The sequence below is a fragment of the Lichenostomus cassidix genome, chromosome 5, assembly GCF_008360975.1.
Source record: "Lichenostomus cassidix isolate B80296 chromosome 5, HeHo_3.0, whole genome shotgun sequence".
NCBI classification, from domain to species: Eukaryota; Metazoa; Chordata; class Aves; order Passeriformes; family Meliphagidae; genus Lichenostomus; species Lichenostomus cassidix.
Window position 1 is genome coordinate 50762809 of NC_139486.1, and position 18785 is coordinate 50781593.

An 18785-nucleotide genomic window follows, 5' to 3' on the forward strand; every position below is an offset into this window, starting at 1 on the left:
CAAATTAAGTGACTTCAATCTCGAAGTATGCGTAATATCATTTGTCAGTATCACTGGACACTATTATTCATTAATGTGTCTGAAGTGCTATTATGCTACTACAATGTCCTGCATATCAGCTCAGGAATTGTTAAACTCTCCTGCAGTTTCCCCATTTGCAATAGCAGTCCGTGCTGGTCTGTGCCAACTACGTTTTGCAATTCCACGAATTCTTCCTGTAATGCTGCTGTAATTAATTCCTCCAGGACCCTGATTTTTATTAGAAGTGCCCGCCCGATGCATTTACAGCAGGAGATTTCCCTTTAACTTTCTCCCTTGACAGTTCATTTATAAGAGCCTCCCCCACAATATCCACTTTTTCCCCTCCTTTGCTTTTTCATAAAGCAATACACTTATTCATCTTGTCACAACTCGCAGCCACTGTATTCCATGCCGCCCTTGGGTGACAGTGTCCAAGACAAGGCGCCCCTGGAGCAGCGCAGTGCCCGCGCCCCGGCGCCGCCGCATCTCTCCGGGTGCCCGCCGAGCCAAAGCTCCCGCGGTCCGGCCGCGCCCCGCTCCCGGCTCTGCAGCGCCGGCCGCGGCTCGACGGCGGAGCCCGAGCTGCTTCAGCCTCCGAAGAAAGCCCCGAGCGGCTTTCGGGCAGGCTGGGCGTCGTGGAAAGCACCGGGAGAGGGATGGGAGCGGAACTCCGCCACTGGCTTTAGCTAAACCCCCTCTGGCCCGTTTGGTCTCTGGTCCCTAGCGGGGCGCCCCAGGAGAGAGCCTCAGCCCTCGCCCCCCTTGTCCTGCTGCTGCGGGGGGCTGGAGCCGGGGAATGAATGAAGGGAGAGCAGGTGCCCGGCCTCGGACCCCACGACAGCACGGCCCGGACCCCACACCAGCCCCGGCCGCCCCCCGGCGACGCAGCGGAACGGGATCGCGTTTCGGCCTCTCGGCGCATCCCGGGTGGGCCATACCCAGAGATGCTCACGGACAGGCACCAGCACCCCTTCCCGCGGGCTGCAGGTGGGGTCTTTGCTATCTCTGCGGCAGGCAGCAGCCAAGGGGAGAAATTTCTTTTCCATGCTGAGCCACGGACTTGAGAGGTTTTCATCTCAAAATGACCGGGGTTGAGGGAGCTTTGGCTACATCGGCCCTGGGCGGAAGTCAGGTGAGCACCGCCGGCCTTAGCTCCCCTTCGCCCGGAGACAAGAACGGCCCCGCCGGCCGCCGCTGCCTGGAGGCCACCGGACACCGGCTCGGATTGAACATCTCGCATCTGACATGCGACAGAGAACAGGACGTCCCTAACGCCATTTATGCCTCGCCATGGCTAATTACTGACAGTACCGTGAGATCATCTCATGGAATCAACAACTCCACTCAAAATCTCGGCTTTGGATGAGGTTTGAATGAGGAGGAGGAGGAAAGCGGGGTCTCTAGGGATATGCCTGCGCTGATTCCAATCTGAATCCTTGGCCCTTCGAGCGGCCGCAAAGAAGACACTAAAAATAACTTATTTTCATTACAAAGATGCTTTTAAAGAGAAACGAGAGGAAGGGGGGGAAACATTTCTACAACGGGGATTAATGTAAGTTGGAGTGGAATAAAAGGAAGTCAACGCTGAGCAAAAAGGGAACTTAAAAGGAAACCAGTAGTAGATCATATAGAGTTTGTTTTGGCCTGCGCTGCAGTATTACCGAGTTCTTGACCTCTGCACAGAAAGAGCTATAATCTGAACCGAGACTCCTCCACTTTTAAAGTCTTTGCAAGTGTGACTCACAGTAAATTTTCAACATGAGCATGTTTACTACACTGAACAGCGAGAGGTAGAAAAGTTCACAGCACCATTTTAATGGACCCACAAACGCACACTTGTGATCTGCATGGGTTTGTCATCCAGCTACCAACCACGGGCGCGGGGCTCCTTGGCAGCACAGCGAGCTGCGCTACAAACAGAGTGCAAGTAGTGGCCCAGGCGAGAGATTTCAGAGATAGTTTTGCTTCCAGCCTAAGAATTATGATCTTTCAACCATTTCTTTCTTCCCGCCTGCATTGCCTCGGTACGGGAGAGAAGGCGAGGCTTTTCAGCCCTGTGTGCCTCCGTACTGCAGACGGACTGGCAGCAGCCGGGTCGGGGGCTCTCCTGGCAGAGCGACCCTCCTGCCCACGCCCACTCGCGACCCGGCCCGGCTCCCCGAAGGCCAGGCTGGGGCTGCGCTCCGCGGAGAGCGGGGGAGCCGGGAGCGGCTCCTCGCACCCAGCTGGAGTGATGGCGAGGAGGGGGAAGTGAGAGCATCAGGTGGAGGTGACTCTATGCATCTTCTCCCTCCGCTCTCTCGTTCCATCTCCGCCTGTCAAAGCATCACCCCTCGGGTCCTGCCCGACACGGCGGACCCGGGACGGGACTGACAGAGGATGGCCGTCCCTGCGAGGCGCTGCAAAGCAGAGCGGACCCGCAGCCTCGGCTGGGGTGGGTGGGCGAGGGACCACAAACAACGCCCGAGAGCTACTCGGGCATTCTGGGAGACGCAGAAAAGGGGCAGTGCAGGGCGCGCTCCGGCCGCCGCATCCCGGGGACAGAGGAAACACCTCCCGCTCCCGACCTCGGTCACCTCCGCCACATATCCCCCTGTCCACTGCTAAAGGCGGACGGGAGCGCCTGCTGTCCCCAGCCAGTGCGAGGAACGACGAAGCCCCCACTCCGGGGGTGAACACCGTCCCCTGAGCCCTCGCTGCGCACTCCACGCAATGAGCGCCATATGCGCAGGGAGGCGAGCAGCGGGCTTGGGTATGGTCGCCAGCCCCGGCACTCGGATGCGGCGACCGAGCAATTACTTGTCAAAGCAGAGCTGTCGAACTTGACCTGAACTGCGAAAAGCAAAAGGAATCTTCTCAAAGGAGGCGCAGAATAAATGCGGCCTTGAAAAAGATCAATATGGATGAGGACAATGCGGTCGTTTCATGGGCGATGGCGATGTGGCAAATGAGTCCCGCCCGTTCCTGTACCGCAACTATTCATCCACTTTCTTAACCACACTTTCCAAACGTTTTTGAAGGCGTTCTGTCGGGGACAAGGGGAGGCCGTACCGAACTCAGCCACCTGTGCGGGCCTCGATGCGGGAGCAGGCTTTGTACAGCTGGGGGCTGCCCTCGACTTACACCCCCACACATCACTATTGGCTCCTGTGAGGTTTAAAGGCTTAAATCCTTATCTTACTGGAGTAAGCCGTAAACCTCCCAGGGAGCAGGGCAGGATGAAGGCTGAGGTCGGGAGGAAATCGGCCTCCGTGGAGCAGCGCTGCCCACTGGCCCCGGGTGCGGGTCCCGAAGCGCTGGGCAGGAGGCGGCCGCATTAGGGCGGTGACCTCTGCGCTCACCCCCTGCCCCACGCTGCCTGGGTGGAGGCACATGGAAGACAGAGCTCTCGACACTATCAGCATTCTCCTATCGGAATCACACCTCCAGGTGCTGCCGCTTCCAGGAGCTGGGCGAGGGCGAGCCTCGGGACCCCGGGGGGACTGGGGAAGGCGGCAGCTGCCCGCGGCCGCTCGGCGCTGCCCTCCCCAAGCCTCCTCCGAACCATATTTATAGATTTCCCTGCGCGGGGAGCAATCTCTGTCACTTCAGCGCAGGAGTTCGCCCCGCCAATTATTCTGCAAGCTAATCTCTCTGGATAGGCTTCTTTCCTTCCTTCATTACCTCATTCCCTCCTTCCCTTGACGTCAACTCACGTTCATTAGCGAAGTGGCTTCTGGAAGTGACAGAATTTTGTTGTCTCACGTCCAGTGTCGATTAATCTGAGATGATATAACAGGCCTACAAGAGGAGCCGCTCGCGGCTTCCTTCGCAGAGGCACGTTGTTTTGTGTGCGAGAGTTACTTAGCAACTCCAAGATACGGGACTGGCTCCAAGTTCACAAAAAGTTGAAGAATAAATTTTAGGGAACTTCTTTTACTCACTAAACACGTTGTAAAACTCCAACGCCCAGCCCCCATGTCAGACCGAAAAAAACCGGGAAGCTGTGCTTGCCACGGGCCCGTCTGTTGGCAAAGAGATTTCATTGCTTGCAGCAAAGCTCCAGACGCACCTTTCTCCCAGCAAGGAAATCCGATAGGTTTATTGCCCCGATTTCAATAAATAACCTCCCTGCAAGCCAGTTCCCATCACTCCTGGGAGCCATCGGAACGGCTCTTGGCCTGCAAGACGAAGCCCTTGGACCGAACTCAGTTTTAATGCCTGCACCACGCTCTGCCCATCTCTGCGGCTCACCAGCCAGCGCTCCCACACCTTCCTGACCTCGGGGAAGAGCTCCGGGGCTGCGGGGACTGCCAGCCCCGGGACGGGAGAGGAGGCGCGGGGCCCTGCAGCCTGCAGCTCAGCTGCGTTACACCAAGCACTGCCCCCGCTGCGGTTAAGGGCAAACCCCAAACTTATTGCAGCGGTGGGCTACCGGACAGGCCCAAGGAATGCGGGCAGCCCGGCTCCCTTTTCCCAGAGCCGGCCGGCACCTGCCGCCGGAGCGCGGCTCCCCCGAGCCGGCAGCGCCGTGCCCGAGCCCCGACGGGATGCTCCGACAGCGCCGGGCGGCACCGCCGGCTCCGCCAACCCCGGCTCGGAAGGGCCCGGGAAACCGCCAAGATACGGCGGGGCCCGCGACGGAAGGCGCGGCATCCTTTTTCGTTTGCTGGGGTTTTGGGAATGTTGTTTTGCTTGGGGTTTTTCGGTTGGTTTCTTTGTTTTTGTTGGGATTTTGTTTGTTTGGGTGAGGGAGGGTTGGTTTTGCCCTGGTGTAGTTTGGTTTTCACGTGTGAATATCTTTCTCCCTTGAGTAGGGAAAAAATAAATCTGTTTCCTAGCGTGAAGAAGAAGCTGTTTGAACGGCATGCGGGGGAGAGACCGCATCCCAGCAACAACCCGCGCACAAGGAGGGCAGGCAAGCTCCCTGCCGGCGGAGGTACCTGTTGTAGGGCGTCCGGAGGAGCAGCGCCTGACTGCCCGTGCAGCTGTCGGTCGGCGTGTGACAGCCGTACACCGGGGGAGGCACCGAGTACTGCTGGTCCCCTGCGGAGAAAGCGGCACAGAATTAACCCTCGGGGCGAGCGGTCACCCCTCCGCTTGCCCTGCGCTGAACAGGAGGCTCCAGGGCCTCATTCTCCAGCACAGGGCAACTGCAGCTCTGTGCCAGGGCGAGTCACTGAGGATTGCCAGCCGCCCGACTGAGCCCTTCGGTACGGGCCCCCGCGGAGGCTGAAATTACCTAGGGAGGGCTGCTGGCTGATGGGATCCTCGTGTTTGAAGGAGTGGTTGGTGAACTGAGCGGCGGGGTGAGACGGTGTGTGGCCGTAACTGGGGGTCCCATCAAACGCCACGGTGCTGTAACCTGCCGGAGAGAGCACAGCAGGGTTAAGCAGGAGCCTGCGCCAAGACCCGCCGAGCAGGCGGCGAGCGAGAGGCGCCCACGGCCACGCACCGCCGCGGGCTCGAAATGCTTCGCGTTTGTTGCTGGTCCCCACGCGTGGCTGCTGCCCACGCTGAGGGAAAGGACAGGGCCAGGCTCCCTGAGCCCCTCCGGTCCCTCTGCCACCGCCCCCTGGCACACACACATCACAAGGGTACGGGAGCAGCGCTCTGAGGGGAGAGCCGAGCCGGGCTCCCCGCGCCCAGGGGCGGAAAGTCGGAAGTCTCGTTCGTGTTTAAAGAGAACAGATCGGCTTCGGTAATAAAAAGGATGTTTTCATTAATTGTTGTTCATATGAAAGAGGAAGGTTCCCATCTGCTCAATGTACTCATCTGGCGTTTCCAATTTAGATGTTACCCTTTAATCTTGAGCTTTTTTTTTTTTGTTTTGTTTTGTTTTGTTAAGGGCAGCTTTCTGAAGAGTCTGCAATAAAGAGGCGGAATGTTACGTGCAAAAATAAAACTCCTCCTTTCAGCGAAAATTGCTCTCCAAAATAATAAACAGCCTATTTTGTTTCCTACACCGAGCAGATTCAGATGGAAAGAGACCACCTCTGCTGACCCCGGGCCGACACGGAATCGTAAATCAGGTGCTTGAACACCAACTTTCATTAATGACTTGGAGTTGGCTAAACAACTTCAGCTAAAAAAGTAATTACAAAGTAATATTATCTCAGAGGCTTCTCGGCTCATCAGCATTTACCCCGAGAACCAAGCTCCTCCGAGTCACTCTTAAAAAAAAACCAAAACCAAACAAAACAAACAAAAAACCAACCGAAACAAAAACCCAACAAAACAAAAAGTCCGACGCGGGCTGGGGAAAGAAACCAAAAGGACTACGAGCGCTTCCTCCCTCACACTCCTCTCCCTTAACCCGCTTATTCCAGCACGGGCATCCCTCACAGACCCAGCTGGATGGGGCGTGTAGCCAGAGAGTGATTTTGTCAGTCGAGAGGGAGCATTTCAGGTGCCTGTCTCAATTCCCTTTGGGTACCCGGTGCTCGGTGCTGGGCAGGTCTCTGCTTCACCAACGATCCGTAATCACAGCGGGTTTCAGAGAGAATTAAATGGAGAGGCAGCAAAGGGATTCGAATGTTGCTTCTCCGTTTTATTCTCTCTGCGGACAGGCTGGGTCCAGCTATATTACAGGACTTAACCTGCGCGGCTGAGCGGGAGAAATGCAGGGAGCAACAGGGAGGAATAAAAATAATCCAGAGACTTTAAAACCTTCACCTTCGCGATGATTTTAAGTCAGCCCTGAGACTGTGGAGCTGGGATAGGAGTGGGACTGGCTTGTTCCCGGCCAAATCTCCCTCACATCCCCCTGACCCTAGGAGCAGAGCTCCTTTCACGGCGACGCGAGCAGCGCTGACAGGCCGGTACCTTACGGGCTTCCATCCCACAGCTGTTTCTCGCTCCTTATCTCCTCCCTCAGCCCTCAGGGTAGATGCTCAACCTTCAACTCCCTTTTTCCCATTTCCCTCTGTCTCTTTTTTAACTTTCAGAAAACACTGACACTTTCTACGTTACTTTTGGCCCGCCATAGAGTTTCGGTGACCTTCAAAACTCAGCTCGGAGCAGAACGAGGTTTTGGCCGCATTTTCCGGTGTTGCCTGACCCAAAGCTTCAGGAATGTGATAAGAAAGTTGAGTTCTGAACCGAGCTGCCGATAGTGAGGTCTCTTTAATTAGGGCGTTATCAGAACTAGGCCTGATTAAAATGTGCTGAAAATAATTGAAAGTTGTACATCTGCTGGAGTACGGGGCCCGCTGGAGGCATCCAGTTGTTGGAGGAGCCCAGCTGGATGAAAGCAGCAGGCAAACAAGAAGAGGAAAATTGGGCAGAGGTTTCAAAGCCTTAGTTTCCTACCCCCCCACCCCATCCCAGACTTGGCAGAAATGTCATCGCAGAGCCAAGGTAGCGTCTTTCCCACGGTCGGAGGAACCGTCTAAAAAAAAAAAAAAAGGGAGTTCAACCTTGAGGAGAGCCAAAGCAAGAACATTTTATCCATCCACAAAAAAATAAAAAACCAAACACCCTTTACCGAATTCCTCCTTGCCGAAGTAGCCCTCCGCATGTCACCGAAAATAGTTGTGGCTAAGCCCCAGCGCTGCACGTGCGGGAAGGCAGCCCCGAGCCGAAGGGACACCTCCTGCCCCGCAGCGAGGCTGCTCGGCCTGGCGGAGCACGGGAGGGAGCCGGGACACTGTCCGTGCTGCCAGCCACGGCGCCGTTCCCAGGCTCCTGCAGGGCCTGGATCCTCGGGGGCGTGCAGAGGGGTCAGTGCGCTGTTCCCGGCTCTCGGGCCAGCACAGGTGTGCGGGGCTGGTGGTGCCGCAGGCCGAGCACGGCCCGCGGGGCGCCAGGCCCTAGGGAAGCCCAGCGTGGGCTCCGTGTGTTGGGGCGTTAAAGGCTCCGTTTCGCTTCGGGGTGGTTAAACTCGGACGATGGGATGGCGCGGGGTCGCGGCTATTTTGCCCCTTGCTAAACTCAGGCCCGACTCCCTCGCCTCTCTCTTCACTTTCTCGTCGCTATTTCTGCCCAGCGATTATAAATCCCCTTCGATGTCTAAAATCCTTTCAGATGTCTTTTCAAAGTTCCCGTGAGAGTCTCTGTCCCGGGAGGCTCTGGGCCTCTCCCCTCCCGTCCCGCAGCTGGAGCTGGGACCCCGTGGGCACGCAGCGGCTCCGGGGCCTCGGTGCGGCCGATCCTCTCCCCAGCTCCAGGGACGCTGCCCGTATTCCCAGTCGGGATCGGCAGCCGGGCCCTGGCTCTGCGGTTTCCGACGTCGGAGCTCGGCGCCGGGCGGATCCCGGGGGCAGGTGCCGGGGGTCGAAAGCAGCAACGCGGTGGCACCAGGACCGCGACCCGGCACTGCCCGGCGGAGGCCCGTGAGCGGCCGCGCTGCTGAACAATCCCTGACCTCCACCACCACCGCCTCTCCTCGCCGCAAACATCGCCCGGGCCTCGGGCCACCCCTCGGCTACCAGCACCGAGCGTGTCCGCCGGCCTCTGCCTCTGCTCTGCCCCTCGCCCTGCCGCCAGCCAGCCGGGGTCAGCCCGAATCGCCCGGGCCCCCCCGGGACGATCGGTCCCAGTCCCTCTGTGTCGGTGCGCGGTTGCCCCCGCGGCGCATAGCAATCCCGTGCTGCGGGCTGGGCGCGGGGTACCCCGTGCTAAAAGCAGCGAGACCTCGGTCACTCATCCCGCCCCGGCTGGGCCACGCACCGTCTACCGATTCCCTGGCCCCTGAGTCTTCGGGCAGCGGCGGCCCGACTCCCCTCGGTCAAACTCCCCCGGCGCCTCGCCCGGAGCCCGGCAGTGCGTGGCAAACCGCGATATATGGCCACTGCTGGGCCAGCTGAAGAAGTGGGAACAAGACCCGAAAGGTGTCAGGCAAGTTCTCTCCACGCTGGCCCCTTTTCCCTTCTTCCTCATGTTTGCACCCGCAAATGTTTATAGTGCAGGCGCTGGAAGAAAAACGATTTGATGCTGATCCCGGTGCCACACGCGGATGACCCTTTGCCCGGCCGTTCAACCCTCGGGAGCCTCTCAGGGCGGTGCAAACACTGGCGACCGCAGGGAGTTACAGCACAGCCGGTCCTGGCCACGGAGATGCGGACAAGAAACGACGAGGCGCCCCTATGTGCGCACTCCGGCCCGGGGGAATTCAGCCCTCCCGAGGTTAATTCGATAACGGGCTTGAAAACACTAATGTGGGGACAGCACTTTTCGGATTCAGGAGGAAGACTGGAGGTACATACCCCCCACCACCCCATCACCCCCGAGATATACAGAGGGAATTATCTCGGGCCACGGGCCCCACCTTCATTCCAGGACTTGCGCCGTCTCCAGCCCGAACAAACCTTTCCGAAGGCGAGAGGCTGCTCCAACCCGGGGAGGGCACCGGGGGGCTCCAGCCCGCCTGGCAGAGCCCCCCGCTGTATCCGCTGCCCCACAGGAGGGGAGCAACTCGAGGCTCCTAAAGCTCCCGGGAGCGACGTGGCTGCCGCACTGGGAGGGAAGGGAGGCACGGGAGGGCTGGCTCGCCTAACCCGGCTCGGCTGCCGCAGAGAAAGACTGGGCTTGGTGTTTACATCAGGCGCGGCCCTGCCGGGCTGAGCGGGCGCCTCCGGGGGCCGCCCCCCGAGCCCGGGGCGCCGGCAGCGCGGCCCTTACCCTGGTTGCGGATCGCTTGCTGGCTCTCCAAGCAGTTGGGCAGGTAGGGCCCGTTAGGGAACATCCGAGCCTGGCCCGAGGGCGGCTGGCTGGGCGGCGGAGCGCCGAAGGGCCCGTAGCGGCAAGCCCCGGCCGTTCCCGTGAACTGGCCGGAGAAGTGGACGGTGAAGGCGCTCAGGTATTGCTCCTCGTGCGGGTCCGATCCGTTCCAGCTCGGCTCCTGCTTGATGAAGGAGTGCGGCCCCAGCGAGCCGTAGGAGGCCCCCGGGGGAAAGTCCAGGACGGGCGCCCACTGCGCCGCGCTGCTCACCGGCATGGTGCAGTTGCTGTTGCCCGGCAGGGAGGGCACGGAGGGCAGCAGCGCGTTGAGGTCTCGGACGTCGGAGCCCATCTGCTCGCAGACCTTCTGCCTGCCGCCGGGCAGCCAGTCTCCCCCCGGGCCGCACTTGTTCCAAGGCACCTGGCCCCTGCCCGCCAAGCCGGAGGCCGGCTCCGGCTGCAGGCACCAGGCTGGCGAGCTCAGCCCTTTGGGGGAAGTTTGCTCCGCGACGCAGCTCCCCGGGTCCAGCCCTGCGGGAGCCGGCAGCAGCGACAGGGAAAGGTTGTTCTCCAGGATCGCCTCCGGGCTTGCACCCGCTCGCAGCGCAGGGCAGGGTGCGGTGTGCGTGTATCTGTGTGTCCGCGTGTGCGCGTGTATCTGTCTGTACGAATGTCCGCCTGTCCGAGCTAGGGGGGCACAGCCGCCGCGCACGCCTCACCTCGGATGCCTGCTCACCCTCAACTTTGCAAAGCTCAAATAGAGGCGCTTGCAGGGGAGGAGGAGTCAGCCACGCCGATCCTCCATTCACACAACCTCCGCCGAGGGGCTGCCCACAGCCCGCTCTGCTGAACCCAGCCGGACCAGACGCGCGGGGGGGAGGGGAGAGACGGGAGAGCCGGGGATCGAGGGGGAGAGGTGACTGTGGGAGAATATATCTCCCCTACACATCACTCCCACCCTTCTGGTGCAAGCGCCACTAAATCTCACCCTTGCGTTCCTTCGCTTTAGGAGAGATTGCGGGACTGTTAGAGGGATCCAGGTGGCTAGTAAGTACGTGCTGGCTGACTTCCCCCGCCAGCTCTGTGCATGTCCGTGGGGATTCCCGAGGGCGGCGGGGTCGCAGGCCCTGGGGACCGCGAGGAGAAGCCTCCGCCCTTGCAGGAACCAGGGGAAGTGACACGACCCGGGGCGGGCGGACCCCTTTCCTGAGAGGGGAAAGTGTCTTTCCAGGTGCCTCTCCCTACGGGAGGAACCTGGGTCTCCATGAGCTCCTGCAGGGTTCGGGCTCCGCTCCCCGGGCTCTCCCTGTCCTTGGAGGCGCTGGGCCGCCTCACGTCGCGCAGGGCTGGCCGGGCCCGCGTACGGGGAGCTCCGCCGGCGAGAGGAGGGGCGGGCGCCCTTTGTAAGGGGACCGGGGAGTGCCCGGTCCTAGCCCTGGTCCTCCGACCGGCCCGTGTGTGAAGGGGAAGGAAGCGGCTGGGCGGGAGGGGGAGGATAGCAGCGCTGTGAGTAACCTGCTTTTGAGAGATTCACCTGGCACTGCTCCCGGGAAGCTCCGGAGACTCTCCTCTCTAGCCTCCTGACAGCGGCTCCTCATAGTCCATCCCGGGGGCGGCGGCCGGAGGGCCCCCGAGGGCAACTTACACGTTATCCCCATACTGTCCTTCCTTCCAGGAGACACGGCAGGGTTCGGGTCGACCCTGGCAGCGAGGGGTGCCGTGATTCTGGAGGTGAGGGACACCCACCTAGATCGACTGCCCAGGCAGGAAGCGCCAGGGCGGGCGGCAGAACCCCGCGGGACGTGGCGGTACCTGTCGCGGGCAGGACACGCTCTCACCGAAGGCAAGAAGGGGCATCCTGACGCCTTCCTGCTGAACTACTAATCAATAATCACCCGGGGGTTGGGAGATGTTGCTTCTACAAGTACGCGTGGGGCAGCCGCCGGCTCAGGGTACTCGCGGAGTGCGCGGGGTGGCAGCGGTCCCCCTGCCCTGTCTCTTGCGCTTCGGCACCGGCCGCTATTTAGAACCGTGGCACCGCAAACGCCCCCGGGGCCACCCCCAGGCGACCCCCCCCGCAACGCTCAGCCCGCATTCTCACCCCATTTTCAGCGACAACAGTGACAGAGGCGCCGTGAAGGATCACCTGCCGCCCGGTGACACGGTACATTTCGGGATTTCCTTTCCCCCGCGGCATCAAAGGTTACCGCAAGCATCGCCAGCCTTGAAGCGATGTTTTAAGATTCAAAGGGCGAGTGCTACAACAAAAGAAATTAAAATAGGTCGTTATTAGAGTAGCGAAGAAAAAAATTAATTTTCTCTTAAAACTAATTAATCATAACAGTCGAATTTTGTTATTAGTGAAATTAATTTTTCACAAACTATTTTCAGATAATTCCCTTTTAAAATCTCTCTTTTGATGCATACGTCTATTGATTACCGAAATATACGTGTAACATAAGTACGATAGATTTGTTTATTATCTTTGCCGATATTAAATATCCTCTAAGTTTACAGGATGTGCCACTTCAGAGTCCACGGCAAACTGAAGCACCCTCGGACGGCACTTTTGAAGGCAGCCCGTGCCCGTGCGGGGAGATCGTGCTGACCTTGCTGACACCGCGAGCTCCGTCGCTTTCTCCCGCTCTGCCTCCCGCTCTGGCCGCACCGGGGCTCCCGCACACCGCGGTCACCCCCTGCCCGGTACCCGCAGGGCCTCGCGGAGAGGTGCGGGATCGGGAGAGGGGCTGCCGCTGGCTTTGCTCGTTTCTGCGACGGACCGACACATGAGGTTGGTTGGTTGAATTCGGTATCTTAAAGGTCTTTTACAACCTAAACGAATTTATGATTGATTCTGTGAGCTCCGGCTGTACGATGGACACCGTACATATAGGAGTGGAAGTCTGTGGCCAGCCTAAGCGGGGTATTTAATTTCTCATGAAAACTAGAGCTCTCTAGGAGCAAACAGAAAATGCGTTTCCCACATCGGGCTGTTTTTCGAGCTAGTATGGGGGTTTTCTTTTTTCTTGAAATAACCTAGCTTGATAAATCTCCTTGAAAGGGAAAAATGTTTTCTTGATCGCTTAGGTCTGCATTATTCCACCTGGAAGAACTGCCGAAGTCCTCCCAAATCTTCCCTCCCACTTTTCAGCAGTGAAACAAGACGACCCCTTCGCCATCAGCGCATCCTTCGTCCCAACGGGTGCCAGCAAGCCCAGAGAGGCTGGGGGGGACTCCGGGGCTGCCAGCCCACCTCAGCCCTGCGCTGCGCCGAGCCCCGGCACCTGCGCCCTCCCGGGCCACCTCAGCCGTGCGGGGCACGGAGCGCGCCCGCCGCAAACGCGCCCCGGGGGAGTCCCGGCAGAAATTCTCGGCGGTGGTGCCCGAGGAGGGGAAGGAAAGCTCGGACCCTTCTACCCCAGCATGGGCTGGAGACTTTTGGGAAACGGCCAGTGCCACTTTGCGCAGCCGTTCCCGCCTAGCCAGCATCAGGGAGAGAGAAACCTGGCGCCCCGCTGCACTCCTCTAGCACACGCCGGGAGCGCTGGCAGCAGGTCCCCTCGGGGGCGCCCGGCATGCCGAGGGGAGCTGCTCTCTCCTTGCAGGGGGCATTTGCCCGCCTCTTCCCCAGACATCCCCACCCCGATTCCAGTCACGCTCCGGCGTAAATCACTCCAGGTGCCGCACACCGGGCGCTCGCGTCTGGGCTTGGGTGCAATGGCCGGGGAGATGGCAATTCAGGGACAGCATCTCCTTTGTCGGTGTCCAGACCCAGGCGGTCCGGAACATTTTGCCCTGTCCCCCTCCAAACATGTCCCGATCCAAATATCTGACAGGCTTCGTTTTGTTGCCCGCTGTTCCACAGCTATGGTGATTCCTGAAAACGCTCAATCTTCGATTGTGCTCGATGGCATGCTCTACAAGATTAAACAATAGCTGGAGGAGGATTATTCTACTGAAAGTCTCCCACTCGATCCCGAGTGAAACGGGCTCGGGAACCTGCTTCAACCTGAGCACAGTTGAGGCACCTCCCCAGCCGACGTTTTCCCTTTCCGCTCCCCTCCGCCGTGCTAACAAATTAAGGGACGGGTAATTCTTACTATACTTTTATTAAACTCCTGAAAGATCCCCCCCGCGGTTCGGAGGTGGGCGAGACTGACTTAAACAAAGATAAATCCCCAGCCTTTCCACTCCTGCTCACGCCGCTCACAGCACGCAGGGAGATCTGTCTCCTTTCACTCAGGGACCTGATCAGAGTTTGATTATTTAACAGCCAAGAGCCGCAGAAACAAAACTGCGAAGCATCTCCGGCAGCACAGGGAGCAGAGGGGCAGGAACTCATCACCGCGGGCCCCATAGGGTATTTCTCGCTGCCGAGCACTGCGGGCACCACGGGAGCCGGGAACCGCCGGCAAGGCGGGACCAGCCTTCCCTGTCCGGGCTGACGGGGGCACTGGAACGCTTTCGAGCTGGGTAGAGGACATTTTGTTTATCCTTTGAGGGTAAAAGAGCTTTTTTTGATGCACAAAGACGCAAAGATGCGTGACCTCTCCCCATTACTGACGGGAGCGGGGCGCTGCGGTCGCTCCGAGCTGGGGACATCGCGCAGCGCGGGGCGGGGATGGCAAACAGCAGCAGCGGGGCTGCCCGGAGGGGAGCCCCAGCCCCCGAGGGGTACATCTCCCTTCGGCCCCGCTCTTCCCCCGCTCCGCCGGGGCAGCGTGCCCCGGGACAGCCTCCCCAGCCCCGAGACCGCCGTGCAGAGGCGGCGGGCGGCGGGCCGGGCCCAGCCGGCGGGGCTCGGGCCATTATTGTACCGTAAATCTTGGAAACGCTGGAACTAATTACGGAGAGGATATGTCTCAATTTGTTCCGCATTAGTGCCGCGCCGGGACGCAAGCACCGAGCACGGGAAATTGATGGGCCCGGCCCGGCCCAGCCCCGCCGGGGGACGGCGGCCCTGACCCCGCGTTCAACCCGGGGGGCGGCCCCGCTCCGCCTCCCGCACCTGCGGGGCCCCGGGGCCGCCCCCGTCCCCAGCCCGCCCCCGGGAGGTGCCCGCTGCAGCGCCGAGGGTGCGAGCGGGGCTGCAGCCAGGAACGAGATACCACGCGGGCTCCGGGAAATTTATTAGCGTGCTGCTAGGACGAGGCTCGGTATAAATCACCGAGCTGTATAGGGCCATAAAGCATCCCTGTGTATCCCGCCCTCGCCGGGGTTCTGGTAAATAGGAGTTCACGGAAAGCTGGGTATCAGTAACATCTTTCAGATCTGGAGTATGTGACGTTTTTAAAGTCTTAGATATACAATGGGATATACTTATGGAGCAGCAAAAACTATTACATAGTATTTTTATAGGTATTTGGTACTGGAATACAAAAGAAATTTTGGGGGAAAAAGCTTTTAGGTAATATGCTCAGTTCTTGGCATTATCTCTAAAAATAACAAAAATATTATTTTGGCAGCAGAAAATAAAAATATTCTAAAACATAGTGCATTATAAATGAGTGTATGGTGAATGAGGTCTAAGGAATTAATTTCTCCCAGGTTGTAGAATGCAGATCCCACTAAAAAGGCTCACTGAACTCTAAATGCAATAACACAGAAAAGTATCAGTAACAATACCTGGCATGGGCACCAATTCAAAGAATTCTTTCAGCCACCTGGGACACCATCTTTGAATATGGCTACACACTGGAAATGTAAACCAAACATTTGTACATTCAAAAGTGTTAGAAAGGCTCCTGCTGTCCCCAGCTGCACACTGCAGTGTCCCCGGTACCTCATGGGTAAGGAAAGGTACCAGCAGCCTCAGGTGTCACTAACTCTTGGGTATTACAGGACAGAGACAGAAGATGAATTGTCCTTTACCAGTTTCTTCAGCAGACTGGCCATAGCATGTTTTCCGAAACACTGACCATCCATGCCTTTTATCCATCAACTTAAACACACTTTAACAATGCAAGCAAAGCCCAAATCTCCCTATGTTCCTGCAAAGCCCTTTTGCAGCCCTGTGTAAAGGTACTCTACCAGTTGTCCTCAGTGGGAAACAAGGGCTCCAGCAGCTGGTCTTTCTTAGCTGCGGATCTAAACCCCTTTTCACTGGGTTTTGTTCTCATCCTACACACCTTAGAGGAGTTCATCTATGTAAGCCCTTGACTGAAAACGCTGTTGAGCAAGCGTGGTCCCATTGAAATCAGTGCCTAAGGATGTCAGTCCACCAGGACTTGTACCATGCAGGGGTGAAGGCCAAGCACATCCTCTGCCCACAGATATTTGGGGAGCATAGAACACAAGCAGTGGGGACAATGTGCCTAATGCCTAAAGCAGAAGAGAACCAAAAGCACCAAAAGGTGCTGTTCAACACCTTCTGCACATCCCAGAAAAACAGAAGAGGTGACAGTAGTTTACCAGAACAATGGGTAATTTCCAGCACAATTTGAGGAGTGCTTGGAGACCTCGGGTAAGCAAAAAAGGCAGATGGCTGCATTTTGCAGCAGAGTTCCATGTGATGTGTCAGTGATGTGACCTGTGAGGGGGTGGCAGCGCTGGAGCTGGAGAGCTATTGCAACACAGCAAGTCCCTCCTCCCAGCAGCACAGCACACCCACAGCCCTTCACAGCCTGGGCAGTCATTCCACTACCCTCAGCCCCACACCATAGCCCTTCGGCTTCCTTAGAAACCGAGCAAACCCAGTCTTTCATAACCACAGCTACATGAAGATGTGTGTATCTCTTCTCTCTCTGGACTGCACGTACTGATACATGTGGATTGCAGCAACACACATGAGGCAGACAAGCTCATTTCACTCATCTAGATGGCTGGAAACAACAGGCAGCAAAAATGTACCCCCAACTGAAACAAGAGGTTTCCCTGTTCTTAGTTCTGAGACTTCCAAATCTTTACAGGCACTCACTCCCTTGTGTAGGTATGGGATATCTGGTCTGGACATGTGTCCATCTAAAAAGTCCATGGCTTCGGGGCATCAGCCCAAGAAAGATTTGCTGCAAGCAGGGACAGAAGCCACAGAATCAAATATAATACAGGTGGGCTGCAGCTGTCAGTTTTCACATTTGTGATGATCACTGTCCAGCTGCAGCCTCTACTGACCCCACTGCCACTGTCTCACAAAGCTCATGCTGAGATGAGCTATACAGAGACAGTTAGGGACGAAGCTTGCGGGGTGAGGTGGGGGAAGAAGGGAGAGGAGGGAGGGAACCCACGTGTTGAACTTGTCTTAGAAGTCAAATTTCTTCTTCATGAGATGCAGGACATTCCTTTCCCTTCAGATTTTATGTATGTTTGATTGCACTAAATTCATCTGAGTACTGCTATGACACAGGAATTAAAAGAACCGAGAGTTTGCTGTAGCTGTTGAGTCATGGGTGCAGACTGATCAAATCTACTGCTTGTTTTTCTTCCTATTACATGAAAGCAGAGTTCAATAAAGTTCAGATTGGAACTAAGACCTACTTTGTGATGTCTTGACAAACCTTTCTTGATATATTTATCACATATTAGTCAGAAAGAAAGAAGCACAAAGGAACCCTGTCAACTTGTTATTTATGCTTTTTAAATGAAATAGTGAAAGGAACGAGAAAGTAAGTGTGATTCTTTTCTCTAGATTGCAGTATCATAGATTAATAGCTCTATGAACAGATTTGCAAGTAGCACCATCATGCTAGTCAAGATATTAAAAAAGTTTATGAGCAGTTGCTTAGGAAAAACAAGATAAAGCCTATGGAAATCTGATACTGGTCAATGGTGCATTTATTTAAAACATAATACTCACTTCAAGTCCCCATAAATCCTTTGCAAATGAAACTTCCATTGTGATCACTGTTCCAGATCGAAATGATTTATTTTTTTCCTTTGGTAGACATTGGATATATCTCAGAATGTACAAGCTATGTACCTACTGATACAGAGTTAATCATGCACCCATGAGATAATAAATATTACATTTAAATAAGAAGATATTTCAAATAAGGATTATCTTCATAGGAAGATTTTTTAAAATTTGCAGTTTCTATGTGCTCTTGAGGAAATGGGTTCTATTGCTCTGAGAAGCTGCTTGAAAACAAGGAATGTACTGAAAGGCCAAGCAGAAGAGAACTACTGGGAAAATAGCCTGTCAACCCATTTTTCTAACTTTGTGATCTGAGCTCCCCAATTTATAGAAGCCTTGTGGTCTTCACTACTTCTGGGTCTTCAAATGCATCTTTCCTAAATGCTCAAGTCCAAATGGACTTGAAATGATCAACTTACTCTCAGAACCTCTGGGCAGAAGTCAAAATAAGTTCAGCAAATTGGTTGTATATCAGCTAAAAGCACACTTAATTTTTCATCAGATAAACTTCTCTCAGAGGAACTACTGGAGTCAGCTTTAGCCAGACACCAGATCTATAATGAAATAATTCTGTGATTGGGTAACATGAACACCCGTAATAGCTTCATCTGCTTTATCATGGAATGAAAGTTCTTGAATAAGCTGGATAAGTTCTCTGGCCAAATAAGGATTTAAGTGTATTTAACACTTGCAATGTGCTCCACTCCAACACTGTGTATCAGTAATATCAATCCAGATATCGTAAAAGGTTGGGCTCAGAGTTATGAGGACATACACAAAGTCATTTGCAATTGGCACCTAATGCATCTTCAGAGATTGTGTCACTCTGGACAGCTCAATCCAACTTTGCAGTCTCCTGCCCTTAGCATCAAAGAACCAGGATCCACCCCACAACCTCAGAGGAGGTAGATTTGTATGCACAAGCTCAAAGGAGGTAAATTTTCTTCAAGATCTGTAATACTTAGCAAGCCTAACTAAAATATATTTGAACACACAAGTTCAGAGGAAGTAGATTTTCTTCAAGATCTGCAATATTATTTAGCAAGCCTAACAAAAAGAGAAGCCAGAGGTCAGCCAGCACACACAGGATGCTCTGGGCTGCCCAGCAAATCCAAGGAACCCAAAGAACCTCAAAAACAGTAAAAAGAGGGAAGCACTATCCACTCCTGGACACCACGTAATTAAGTGACTAAGAGCTGTGCATTGTGAGGCTCTGAACAGTCTTGTACAACTTTTCCCAAATCACAGAAGTCCCCTGGGAAATCTCAGTAATCAA

The 18785-nt window shown here is 56.1% G+C and overlaps 4 protein-coding genes across 7 annotated transcripts in view; 3 read left to right on the forward strand and 1 right to left on the reverse strand.

The window, feature by feature from the left end:
• The window catches only part of WT1 (WT1 transcription factor), a 34861-nt gene extending 24487 nt beyond the window's left edge, over positions 1-10374 (reverse strand). For 3 of the 4 annotated variants that reach the window (XM_085063016.1, XM_085063015.1, XM_085063014.1), the window contains exons 1-3: positions 9622-10153; positions 5243-5365; positions 4944-5046 (exon numbers count right to left, since the gene is read on the reverse strand). In XM_085063016.1, the coding sequence (XP_084919142.1) occupies positions 4944-5046; positions 5243-5365; positions 9622-10012 (617 nt within the window). In that variant the 5' untranslated portion in view covers positions 10013-10153. Of the gene's footprint in view, positions 1-4943; positions 5047-5242; positions 5366-9621 lie in introns of all 4 variants that reach the window. The other variant, XM_085063018.1, reaches the window with a different exon arrangement.
• Positions 8311-9626, forward strand: LOC146436617 (uncharacterized). Its single transcript, XM_085063020.1, has 2 exons — positions 8311-9198; positions 9280-9626. The coding sequence occupies exons 1-2, from the start codon at positions 8932-8934 to the stop codon at positions 9562-9564; spliced, it is 552 nt and encodes a 183-aa protein (XP_084919146.1). The 5' UTR covers positions 8311-8931; the 3' UTR covers positions 9565-9626.
• A 1146-nt stretch (positions 10375-11520) lies between the features above and the next one.
• LOC146436618 (uncharacterized) lies at positions 11521-13610 on the forward strand. The gene is made up of 2 exons (XM_085063019.1): positions 11521-11911; positions 12178-13610. The coding sequence occupies exons 1-2, from the start codon at positions 11570-11572 to the stop codon at positions 12448-12450; spliced, it is 615 nt and encodes a 204-aa protein (XP_084919145.1). The 5' UTR covers positions 11521-11569; the 3' UTR covers positions 12451-13610.
• LOC146436619 (uncharacterized) lies at positions 12279-15152 on the forward strand. Its single transcript, XM_085063021.1, has 2 exons — positions 12279-12451; positions 12748-15152. Exon 2 carries the CDS (start codon positions 13084-13086, stop codon positions 13594-13596), a length of 513 nt encoding a protein of 170 aa, XP_084919147.1. The 5' UTR covers positions 12279-12451; positions 12748-13083; the 3' UTR covers positions 13597-15152.
• The last annotated feature ends 3633 nt before the right edge of the window (positions 15153-18785 follow it).